General features: G+C 36.4%; 1 protein-coding gene across 1 annotated transcript in view; it reads right to left on the bottom strand.

The window, feature by feature from the left end:
• The window catches only part of OTOG (otogelin), a 113,974-nt gene that overhangs the window by 50,889 nt on the left and 49,598 nt on the right, over window positions 1-13,487 (bottom strand). The window contains exons 24-28 of the mRNA XM_075712101.1: window positions 6,826-6,933; window positions 2,494-2,632; window positions 2,112-2,246; window positions 825-971; window positions 85-204 (exon numbers count right to left, since the gene is read on the bottom strand). Coding sequence (XP_075568216.1) covers window positions 85-204; window positions 825-971; window positions 2,112-2,246; window positions 2,494-2,632; window positions 6,826-6,933 — 649 coding nt within the window. The remainder of the gene's footprint in view (window positions 1-84; window positions 205-824; window positions 972-2,111; window positions 2,247-2,493; window positions 2,633-6,825; window positions 6,934-13,487) is intronic.

Genomic DNA, 13,487 nt, shown 5'->3' with positions numbered 1-13,487 from the left:
CGAATTTCTGATTTCATTCTAGATAAATTATATGATGTAACAGCAAAAAAATCTACTAGTAAACACATTCTTTTTACTATGTACCTCTACAGCTGTCCAGCTGTTTCCAAACTCTTGTGAGTTTGTTAATTCAAAATTATCTGGAGTCCTCAATTCATTTACCGTCTTCAAATCAAAATTTCCACATAATCCAGCCAATTTGCCCTGGGAAAAAAGATACATATATGAAAACGTATTTCTACATGATACAAAACACTTCCAGCCACGACTGTTTTCAAAACTTGCTTCTTAAGTTCCTGTCTTTGGTTGCTTAATTATAAATTTGTCAGGATTTGATACTTTTCAGGCAAATTTCAGCCAAAACAGTTCAGCTCTTTGTGATAATAAAGCTATGGAAAATATTTTATTTTGACATCAATATTATTCCCTTTCAACTAAGTACCTCCAAGCCTTTCAGAAAGGAGCTGATCTTTTGTTCAGAGAAGTGACCTGTTTGCTAGCTGTGTGTTATTTTATGCTTCAGCAAAATAATACCTGCTCCAGTCACATAAGGAATGAGTGCTGAAGGAGGATGTTGCCTCAAAGATATTTGTTTCTGTTGTTACAGAAGTTAGACTGTAAATAGTGACTGGAAAAAAAAAAGGAAGCAAGATTTAATATTTAATTGACAAGGTAGTTGAATGCTTCTCTCGACTCTGCCACTGAGTTCCCACATGATTTCTGACACATTGTCTATTCTCTGTATAATGGTAACATGTCTTACTTAGTAAGACTTACATAAATACCTCAAATAAATTGCAATAAGAGTGTTGACTTCCACTTACCTGCCACTGATGACCCATCTCTACATGAACTGTTGTTCTCTGATCCCAAAGAATGGTGATGTGCTCATCAGGAAAATGAACAACAGTGAAAAATCCAGCTTTCCATAACTGTATTTTTTGTAGTTCATCTATGTAACTAGATAAGCTCTGTTCAAAATAAAACAAGGCAGCTTATAATGTAAGTAATGTCTTCACAAAATGTTCACTTGACAGGAAATGAAACACCTAAATAAAATGAATGACGGTTCAACCCAAAGCACTCTATGATTCTATGATTCTCAGACAGAAGTCAAAAAATGGACAGAAGGCCACACGGGGATAAACACTTAAACAAAAGTGGTCTGGATTTTGATTGTGAACTATGTTGTATTTTTATGATTTTCCTATTTTAAAAGCTGATTTGATATCAAATTTACAGGATGGGTAATGGCAACTGGAATGAAGATTACAATGTTAATGGTTCATCTGCAAGGCAAAAAATAATTAGTCTTAAGGATCCTGGTTATGATTTTCACTTAGTTATATACCACCGCATTCAGAAGGTCTTAGCCACATGCTTTTTTTGAATACAGATAGGTACAAAGATGCATGGAGCATCTTCTTGAAATAAGGAATTGTCTAAATATGTCCAGAGATTGCTATCTTATTTACATAAAGCATTCTTCTCTCCATCCAATAACAATCAGATTCCAAATTATTTGTAGCATGGACTAAGATGTCTGGCTTAATTACACAATACCTCATACAAAGAGACACAACTTCCTTTGCATAGTCAGTCTATGAACTGTAAATAGTACTATTTATACTAAAATTACTAAATAGACTAAATATTTACAGCAATAGTTTGCAGTTTGCCCAAAACAAAAATGAAATTAAGGTTGTGGAGGATATACCAGGGAGGAGATACCAGGGACTGCAATTTACTTTTTACAGCTGTATAGGAATACTCCTCCTATACATTCTAGACCAGACTAAACTCTTAGTTCTAGTGGAATTAATAGCAAAACCCCCACTGACTTAAAAATATCTGTTTTCTTCCTAAGATACTAAACAGGAATTAAGCCTAAACAAAAGAATTATGATCATCTCATCTAACACTTTAGTGAAATACAGACCAGATTTTGTTTAAAGTTTCCACTGACCAATCCAGATGTGATCAGCATTCATGGTAAAGATATTTACGCCTCTGCCACTTAAGTGGCACAGTAAGTTTTTGCTAATGAAAGAAAAAACACACAGAGATGTACATATGCTACCTTTTGGTCAGTGTTAAAGCCTGAAACTTACTGGATTTCCAGTTTCATCATCAAATATTAAAAAAGATTTTCCAACATTAATGAAAAGGTTTTTTCTGCAAATTATTCCAGTATTAAAGCAGTTAATATTCTCTATAATGACAGAAAAACTGGTTGACGAAGTACCCTGAAGGAAAAAAAAAAGAAATGGACACTTTTAATATACTAATATAAATATGCATATTGTTACATAGTTCAATTAGCAGAAACTTCAGTGTATAATTATGTTATGCATGATTCAAAGTCTAAGCAACATCAAAAAAACAGTATGTAGGGCTCAATAAAATGTACAGATAGGAAATAAGTAGAAGTAGAGTTTTTAACAGGTAGTTTTTTAAATCCAGTTTTACAGAGGCTTTACAAAAAAGTCTCACCTTAACTAGGTAAACCTTACAAGTTCCAACAAAGTCATATGTTAGTCCATCAAATGTTCTGTAATGCCGATCCCCATATGTAGTACACATTGATGGGCAAGGATGGAAGGTGCATTGAAATGATCCATGCTGGCAAATGCTGAAAAATGTATACCAATAATGGTAATATCAACTGTAACCACGGACAAATGATTACTATTGCACTGAGAAGCAAAAAAAACAAAAGCCAGGCAAGTATGATGACTGCAGACAGAAGCATTTTGAAATGTGAACTAGAAGCAGCATACATAAATCAATTCTCTGGAAAAGAAGTACATACTGAACTCAAACACTATGTGTTTCTTCCTGTTAGAATTTATAGGTTCCAGAATATATAGGCACTGAAAAGGGCATTCCTTTTGTTGAAACAAGAAAACAAAAAATGCCACTTGAAGTAATTTATTCTCAGGTAACTCACATCAATAACGTGCCACAACGATAAAGCTTTCTTTTCCAGCTTCTCACAGAACATTTGTTTCTATATGAGCTGAATCTTAGAATCAACAAGCAATGTGTCCTGTTACTACCGTGTCTTTATTCACTCTCTGCTTGAATGAGAATTTCACAGAATTGCAAAGGAAAAATTTCAGTAGCACTATTTTGGTGCTTAGATTCCTTAAAAGAACTGAGTTTTGGGTTGCTGTTTGGGATTTTTTTTTTTTTTTTTTTCATATGCTTAGGTATTATCATCCTCAAACCCTGCCTAACAGTTTAGGGGCTCCCAGAACAGTTCAAGTTCTGTCTATGGACACCCTAAGCATCAAAATGCTTTCATCACACATACACTAAGTGACTGTTCAGACCTTTCTGAATTACTTTTGCTTTGTAACTGCCTAATAGCAAGGCTTTACAGCACCAGATACTATGTCTCTTTCTGCATCACCCTCTTACAATCTAAGTAACGTTTTCAGAAATGATGTAAGATTTATAAATAATGGAGAGAATTTAATTTCCTGTACCCACAAGACATTTTTAAAATGTTATTTTTTATGTTTCTAAATCACCTGGACACTTAAAAACTTCCCTCAACAACGACAGCAGAGTTGTTGCCTTGGTATAGCTTTACTACAAGTGTATTTTGTAAATATAGGTTAAACTAAACATAGCATGTGATACAATTTTGGCACATATCTAACTTTATTTTCAAAAATATTGAATTTTCAATTTCCTGATTAAATGAATGCTTCACATTTTACAATTCAAGTACTAATCTGACTTATGGAAGTATTTGATAAATCACTAATGTTTGGTATCTCATATACTGAAGCATCAAGCAGTACGGAGTTTTTTGTCAGTGTAACTTCTCCTTTTCTGTTCATATTGCTATCGTATATGACAGGGTCAGAACACCACCGTTTTCAAAAGATCAGCGATTATCTAGGAAAGTCTAGGCAGCTCCAGTTACTACTAGCATCATGTTTCCTTCCGTTCCCTTACCATGTAACTTACACCAACCTGGAGTAATTTTCTAGATTTTCCAAGACTCTGCTTACCCCGTCACGGATTTGGCCCACTGTTTGTGTTTTTTATAACTACATATACACTAAATATGTAAATACACTAAGCACATGGCTAAAGTAAGTTGAAAGTACAACACCTGAAAAGTATTTGCTGTACCAAAGCACAAGTAGATAGCAGTAGGACTCACCCAGCTACCTCTAGTTACTTCAAAGCGGTACTCAAGGCAGGAACTTAAGCCAGTGGAAAGAGAGGCAAATAGAAGAAATTTTATTTGGACTGAAAGAATAAGTGCTGCTTCTCGTGCTCTCTGTGAGACATTTTGTTTTAGTTTTACTCTTGGCCTATTCAAATCTTCCTCCACATGCTGATTGGTTAAGGGCTCATACAGAAACATTTTTTAACATGTAAAGAGTAGGGAGCTCCTTTGCATACTTTCTTTTTCAGGAATCTTAACACATTTACAGTCAGAAGGAAGGGCTTAAGAGGTACACAACATCTTCAAAGTCCTCTGCACCAGTCTTGTTTCATACTAAGTAAACTAACATTTATTATCAGAATCTAGAGAGTCCTAGTTTGAAAAGCAGAGCTACTAGCATCTTCCAAACTTTGACTAGCTTTTTAAAAAAAGTATTTCCAAGAAGTATTTGTTTAAGAACACAGAAAGCCCAATTCAGCAGCCCACAGAGACTAGCCAGCATTTGCTCAGTGGTCTCAATGTATGACAGCAAACCAGCATAGCTAACTGCACCACCCATCTTACCTTGCGCAGCACAGCACCAAAATGCTGCTCTGATACCTTCAGTTAGTGTAATAACCTTTTGTGTTTAATCTTGCCAGCACGTGTAAAGAATATCAGGCAGTTGCACTGAAAACCAAACGGGAAAGCTAGAACCGCAGTTCAGCCAGACCCCAGAGCTTGGGTTCAAAGTTCCTGACACTCCACTGGTAGTTTTGCCAATTTAAGAAATTATTTTATTTGCCATTTTACTGTCCAATAGACAAGTCAGATTAGTAGTTATGTTGCTAATACTACATCAGATATGAATAAGATGATATTGAGTATCAACACACACTATTTCTGTGCACTAAATAACACTAAAGTCATCATAACTGCTATGAGTGCCTAAGTGGGTTTGTTTGCACGGGAGTATTCTCATGCTTTGCACGAGCAAAAATGCACATTTCCCTTGACATACCAACTACAGCCCTGCATAGATACAGAGCAGTCTCAAAGACTTTCTACACTTGCTATCAAGCAGAGCGTGTTGCAGACTTCCCATCTGTCAGTGGACAACTGATTGCCAAAAAGCCATTATCACTTAATCTGTCTTTGCTTCTAGATGTGGAAGACTAGAAAAGCCATGAGAACCTTAAGGATTTGGAGATGAATTGATGGGCCTGGCCTCAGAAAAAAGAGAGAAGGGTAAATATCCAGTGTCTTTCTGCCTGCACTGCTGCTGCCTTTGGTGAAGTCTCATACAGATTAAATGGGATATAATAGTTCTTTCTTATGAAAGCAATCCCACAGCAGGTCCAATTGGAGAGGCCTTTGGAAGTAAGGGGGTGAACAACCCGGGTCGCTTTACCTGCCTGCCCAGTGGAGATGGCTTGTAAGTCGCTTCACCAGTCGACCAAAGGGCTACAAATATCTTCTAGAGCAGATACTGAGGACCTGACGAGAGGCAGAGGTAGGCAGTCAGCGCAAGGCTGGAGGGGGCAACGACATCCAGACAAGGCACTGATTAGGTGACTGGACAAGCCTTCACCGTACCAGGCTATACTGAGCTGTGCAGGCCAGGAGCAGTAGTTTACCAGGTAATGCCAGTTAAATGTTCCTGGTAAGCTAAAAGAAGGGGACAAAAGGAAGGAACTGCTCTGCTGAGAAGCTGGAAGCTATATACCACTACCATAGTATCTCAGTGCTTGACAGTACAACTGATTTTTCTGAGGCTCTGGTAAGACAAATAGTGCTGCTTAGTGCCAGCTTGCAACATTCAACAGTGGTCAGAGAAGAAAACAGGCAGGGACCATCAGGAAACAAGTTTGTTTCAGGATCATGCAGATATGGTATATTTTCACATCTTTACTCTGATGAAGCTTATTGAAATGGTAGCGTACCACATTCTACTGAGAGTGCTCAAGGAAACTGCACAGATTAACGTAGCTATAGGGTATGCGCTGCATTTACAACACTGCATAGTAAAAGGAATAGGTTTCTGCATGTATTTGAGCGATCCTATCAACGCTTGTCTATTGGAACACTTCCTTTAAAAGTCAATTGATTCATGAGTTATCCACAGGCAGAAAATTAGCAACTAATTTATCTGTTACTATGCTCAGTACATGATGTTGCTCAGTACTCTCCTTAATTTATCATTGTAGCATGCATATACTTATACCTACAGGGTTATGTTTTGGGTCTTTGGACTGCTCAGTTCAATGCTAAATGTGAAAATGAATAAGTAAAAAGCTTCAACAAGAGTTACTCGGGTGTAACATTTGAAGGATTTTACCTGTACTTTAGGAACACTAGCCAAGGAAAAACACTTTAGATTACCTTGATAATCAAAACAATGATTTTTCTAAATCAAGCTTTTTTTTCCCCTTAAAATTCCTAAAGACCTGTTATTTTGTTAGGTACAAGTTCCTTGAAACAACAAATCCTAAAAAAATGTCGGTATAATAGCTCTTTGAACAAATGTAAATACAAAATTAGGGTGGATGATTTACCAGAATCTGGTGGGAAATTTATGACTACAGAACATGAAGGAATAATCAACCAAAAAATAAACAACTAAAATGAAATAATCACCTAAATAGATCTCTGCTTACCATGTATGACAAGAAGAAATTACTTTGTCACCTGGAAAGTATTCCTTTCCTTTCCATGAACATGGACATTCATCTGCTTCCAAGCACACATCCCCATGTTTAATAAGACTATCAAAAAAAGAACAAAAAATATACATTCAGCAGAAGTACACCTGGTATCTAAATAAAAAATATTTTCCTAAACTTTTAAATTATTAGCATTATTATTATTATTGAAAAACAAATAATATTTAAAATCTTCTGAAATTGAAAAGGGACAATTTTATTAATAATTATATGTAAGCAATTTGATAATGTCCTTTCACAGGTACCCAAATATTTTATCTTTAGTAAGTGCTAGCACTTTGGGCACTAGCCCTGTGAAAACTTACTCATTAACATACAAATTTTAAGGTCAGGGAAACTAAGATTTTCCACCTCCTCACCAGATTTCTTGTAACTCAGCCAGTTAACTTTCAGTAGCTTATTTATTCTAAGAATTTTTAAATGAGGATTTCTTCTTGTTCTCCTCTTCACCTGATTTAAAGAGCTTTCATTTGCTGCAGTTTTCCTATAGCTGTAGTTACACCTCTTGCTCTATGAATAATTTAATCAATATCAAAAAAGTTACTCTGTTTGCATAAAATTGAGTATATATTTCTGTACAACCAGCACCTTCATGCAACCAATCACAAATATACTTAACTTTATTAGCAGAAATATCCTCACAGACCTCAAAGATTTTCGTGATAACACAGATAACCATATGCATAGCTATTTATAGTTCAAGACTAATGCTATAAAATCTATGCTTATAATCATAACTCCTAGAGCAAATTTAAAAAGCTGTGAAAAAGATTCCATTAGCAGAGAAAGAATAGAGGAATTCTTGCACTGGCAAGACAGAATAAAGCAACTAGTCTAAATTTTAAAGTAAAATATTTGTGTTTTTTAATAATATCCAGAAAAACTAGAATATGAGAGTTAAGCTAAAGAGAGATCTCAAGCAGATTCTACAAATAAATCTCAGGAAATATACCAGCAATATTGAATGATTTTATTTAAAAAGCTATCTTTTCACTGAGGCCCAGAAAGTTGTATTTCTTCCAAACGCACATTCATTTTAAAAAAATATTGTAATGCTACTAGATAGGCAAACAGATACCGGTATAGGACCTAAAGGTCCAGTTACAGATAGAACAACACCTTCGATGACAAATCAATCTGCCAAATGAAAATTGTGAAATGTAAACTCTTCATAAGCTACAGCAGTGTATTTCACTCTAACTGCTGTAGCTCCAACTTGTTTTGGGTTCTGTATCTGTTCCTATACAGGATTCTGTTCAATACAACATAAGAAGCTAGAGCAACTACTATGCTAGTTACATAGTAAAAGGATTTCTTACAGGCACCATACAATCTACAATTATCCTTACTTCTAAATACTAATTTTGGAAATCTATTTGTATTGTGAAAGAAACAGTCTCTTAAAACGGTACTGTGGGGCTGATAATCTTTTTTCTTTTTCAAGGTAAGTTTGTTTAGAATTCCAGTACCTCTCTGTAGTCATATAAATTTTATACAGGTTTTCTTGTGTTCCTAACAGTTTTCTGAAGAAAACAGATTTAGCATTTCTGATGTTTAGCACTCTAATTTGGGCAAGAAACTGCACCATGGACAAGAGGTCATAGGTGCAAGGCAAATCCATGACAAACAGGGTGATGACACTGTTTTGTTTCCCTGGTATCCAAAAGGAAAGATTTCATCATTGCATTTATCATGGAATATTTTATTTATTCATATTAATGAAGTGGTATTCTGTGTGCTATGACTTAAACTCTTCTTCGGTGTGTTATTTATCAGATGGAAATTTACAATTCTCTAGCTCTTCTTAATGGGAATGTGCTGACGTCATAAAACCCCCTCCCTCATTAAACTGCAAAACTGTAATTTTCCCCCAGGATATGTGAAGTGTTCTTTGTAACCCATGCTTATTTCAAGTATTGTGTTGCTTGAAGACAACCAACTGTGAGACTGAAATTCCCACTGGTTTAAAGCTGCTCAGAACTGAACAGGGCACATTCAGACACAAAGAGCATCACACTAACAAGGTAACACTAAATACAGTTTTTTCCTTGTGTTATTACCCTGGCTAAAACAAGCGATAACAGCTTTCTCTCTTGTAAAGCCAAGCAAGTGGATAGATTTCAATGATCTAAGAATTCACCACAAATACCCTACAGAGAGGCCTTGTACAGCTCCCCTTTGAAGTATCACACATTTTTCTTTACACCTATATTTAGCGTCTAACCTACAATGAACTGCAAAGATACAATGAGAGCTATCACACTTCACCATGCTGAAGATTCAGTTTCATTACTATCTCATTTTTGTCTGTAGCTTTGTTCATTCACATACACACAAGCATGTAAATAGTCTTGATAAAGGCATCATTAGAAGCAACGTGTCTCCTGTGAGTCAACAAACCCTTCTTTGCTTCTGCAAAGCCCACAAATCTGGACCAGAACACTAAAATATCACAGCCTCCACCAGAGCAGTTTTCAACAGGTTGTGTATTGCATGGCTCTTTCTCCTCCCTTGGGCAGCCACCTACCACCAACCAATTTGATAACATTACTGTAACACCTAATGGCTTCATTATAGTTCACTCACTGTCTAGACAGGAAGCTACTATACTCCTGCCGAGTGTTTTCTTACTTGTTTGGGGAGCTTTTTACAGTCTATCTCTTCTTTGCCCCACCCACCCCACCCCCCCAGTTTATTATAAAGAAATATGAAGCAAATTTGCCAAGCACCAGACATTTTGCAGAATGCTTGAAGGGTTTTTAGTATCCTTGTGGTATCCTTCTGTGTAACAACTGATTTTGACACTACAGCTGAGGTAGACTCAGACCCCTGCACTTCTACAGTTTCACCCTGTATAGGGAAACCCCACTGCATTCAGCTCTACTATCAGCATCCTACTGGTGCTAAGCAGAGTGGGTCCTAAAAAAGAAAATTCACAGAAATGGTAGTAGCAGCTTAAAGACCAAAGGCAGGTGAGAATAAGAAAAACAAGAGCGAGAAATAGAATAACAGGGATTAATCTAGATTCCCATATTCTACAGCCTTGTCCACAGAGGCCTCTGAAAATTTGGCTCATCCATTGCCTGTGCCTCCTCTGAGGTCTCCTTGAGTAAAAAGAAGCTCCTGCCTCCACACACCTTCTACTGATTAGTGTGGACAGAAGAGGGCAAAATTATCTCACAAGTATAATACTCACAGCTACATAAAACCTGGGTACAGGTTTTGTGGCAACATCAGAGCAAAGCAAGAGAGGGACTGTGCCTTGAAGTCTCTCATTTTAAGCAGAAAAATACTATGGGAGTTAAGCAAAGTGACTGGAAGAACAAGGGTAAGAACACTTTTATTAGCACTTTTTTTTTCCCATAGATGTTTTCTTTTTTAGTTTGTGTTATAGGGAAGGAACACAAGGAGGCAGCAGGGACTGAAGAACATCACAAAAAAAAGAGGGTTCGAAGCAGGGGCCTCTCCCCACCCTGCTCACAGACCCATCAGGGCTATAAGGTAGGAGTCATCTCAGAGGACACATGTAGCTCTCACAGCTGCATAAAGTGGTACACACTGCCTTGTCAGCAAGTAGCACATATCCCAAGGCAAGACTGAGGGAAAGGAAGGCTGAGGTTTATACTTTGTCCCAGCCTATTTCACAAATAATAAGTGCCTGGACCATCACTGTATTGCTGTGATTTTGATACCTTTCTGTGTCAGCTCAGCTGTACCTCATATCTACCAATGCTACTTCAGGGCTATGACTCAATTTTTCCAAAGTTCAACTATTTTTAATTAAGCACACTGGATTAAAACCTTTCTCTACAGGCTCTGAAATAGCACCATTTTCTTCAAGAATACTGTGGGTGCAATTCAGTGCTAAAAATCATGTAAGGCAGGACTCCATGGGAAAGTAAGATACTAAAAAAATTGCCATCTGTGATGAAAAGATTAGTACACTTTGGGGGGGATGAACATGGGGTTTTTTATTAATTAAGCTTTTGGGGAATGAATGTGTATTTGCAGACAGATGTCACAGTACATTCCTGGTCTCCAAATTCTTAATCTGTAGTAAAAGATGATAACTTACGTGCCAGACAACTAACAGTTTTATAGCCGAAGCAGTTTTCAACATGGAAGATGATTCAAGCAGAGCTGGTGGCTCAGTGGACTTACTCATCATTGCCAGTAACTAATATCACCAGGTTTTTTTTGTTTGTTTTTTGTTTGTTTTTTTTTTACAAAGTACCTGCTTGAATTTTAGCAGATTAAAAATGAAGCAAAAGAAAAAAAAAAAAAAGATGGATTGACTGATTCAAGATCCTCAGCTCCTCTCAATGAAACGCCCAAGAAGTTAAACACTGCATAGCTACACTAATGGTATTTTAGTATGCATTTTTTCTAATTTAAGGAACAAGTTTAAATAGATATTCTTTTTATTACAAAAATGCATTTTCAGAAATTAACTCCAAATGTAACTGAGGTCTTCCTTTCAAACCAAATGACAGCAAGTTCAATGATTCTGTTTTTCTACTTGGTTTTAAGAAGGTGGTAATATGAAAAGGTGCTCAAGAATCTGAGTGATACTGTTGAAGTTTTACTATGAACTGAGTACAGGAAAAAAAAAAAAAAAGAGATATGTTTGCAGCTCGTGTAAACTAGAAAGTAGAAGACCAAGAGGGTTTTGGAAGTATTGCAAGAGGAAACAAGGAGCACTGAAATATATCAAAGTGAGTAGCAAGTCTGCAGAGCAGAAGAGGATGGAAAAGAACTGTGTTGTCTTGTTATGGCACTGCAATGGAGGTAATTTATTCTTTGGAAATTAACTCCAATCCAAGACCTTTAGCACACTGTCATTCTATAACCATCAGAAACAGAAATCGGCACAAAACCCAGTGTGGACAAATACCAGTTCCTGAAGCACCCAAATAGAGGAATGTTGATGCAGCCTCTGTAAGAGAACCATATTTTCCTAAGGAAACAGTAGAATGCATAGCCATGATGGTATCCCCATGGGGGATAATCCTTATTTACCTGGAACACATTAAATCTTCCTGATAGACCTCTCCAAAACTCTGCCTAAACCAGAAAAAAGGAAAATATTAAAAATACTTTGCATGATAGCAGCAGCAGGGCCACCCAGAAGAGAGGTTTGAACAGAACACTGCTTTTATTTTCACACTAATAATAATAAATTCTGAGCTTTACTTAAAACTGAGGAGCCACAGCTCTTTTGAAAAAGGATAACAAAACATATGAAAAGGACAGGACTTTGAATTCATCTAAGGAGACACATTTTAAGACATGACACAGTCAATGTAATTACTTCTAATAAATGTTAGTTTTCTAAAAATATTTGAAACTGAATTGCATTCTTCCCCCAATTACTAGGTTTGCTCATCCACAGAGACACTTATAAGATGAAAAACTTCATTGTTTTCTTTGTGCAAATTAGAAAGTGATGAGGATCCTTTTTTAAGAAAACCTTTCAAGAATGCGTTTAAGTTCCTCACGTGTCATTTGATACAGTACACCACTTCAGAAATATAGTGATAATTTAGAAATTTTTGGAGGAAAAACCTGGCATGATATTCCTTTCTTAGTTACAAAACTTCATTACAATTACAGTATATTACAGCTTTCAGTTTACTATCTTTTCATAGCTCTGTTTTATGAGAGCAGTCAGTGATGAAAACAGAAACAGACCTACAAATTCTTATTAGGGTAAATTGGCTCAAATTTAGTAGAGTGCAGGTTCAGCACAAAAGAGAGTATTCTCTGTCCTAGATGATAACAGTTGTCTGCAGAGCAGAACCTTGTCCTACCACACCAGAGAATGTTGTGTCCAGCCTGGAAAGGCCATGTAACTCCACGCCACTTGTTCAAGAGAGAAACTGGGCTGTATATTGAAACACTAGCCTCAAAACCTGAGCCCACAAATGCCCGTGATGTCTTAATGACTAACTCAGTGTGCCAACATTGAAGGGTTTGGAATCTGGAAGAAAATTTGCATATACTTTGGTACCAAGAAAATTAAAATCCCAGTTAACTTGTTCAACTCTGAAGTGTCAGCCACAAGCCACATCTACAGAAATCCATGGCTGTAAAGTTGGTGAAATGAGACCTCAGCTTTTTGTGGGTTTTCTCTTGTTTTGGGGGGTGGGGAGGTAGTTTAATTAACATAGCTTATAGAGGGGACAAAACCATAACAGGGAAAAAATGTGGAAGATCTAATATGTAGGTAAAACTATGAAGTACTAACAGAAGTAGTAGAAATAATTACTATTTGCATTTGGGGCAATATGTATTGCAAACTATTGACATAACCCTCAGAATCTGTATTTATTATTCATATTTAGGGGCTGGAGGGCCTCTTGGTTTTTACAGCAAGATGGCATTTATGTATAATATACAGGGAAATTATTAAATATTTCAGTTAATGGAAATATGAATGGGTAACATGATATAAAATAAATACTAATATATAATATTGAACAATTCAACTGAGTCAGTCCAAATAAAAGCATGTCTTCAAGAGATGACAGTGCTTTTCTTGTGGTAGCTTTTCTCAAATGAGGTGCTTGACAATGAATGGATAAAAAGAACATACA

The sequence above is a fragment of the Pelecanus crispus genome, chromosome 6 (assembly GCF_030463565.1).
Source record: "Pelecanus crispus isolate bPelCri1 chromosome 6, bPelCri1.pri, whole genome shotgun sequence".
NCBI lineage: Eukaryota > Metazoa > Chordata > Aves > Pelecaniformes > Pelecanidae > Pelecanus > Pelecanus crispus.
The sequence above is the reverse complement of the archived record's forward strand: the minus strand, read 5'-3'. Positions and strand labels throughout refer to the sequence as shown.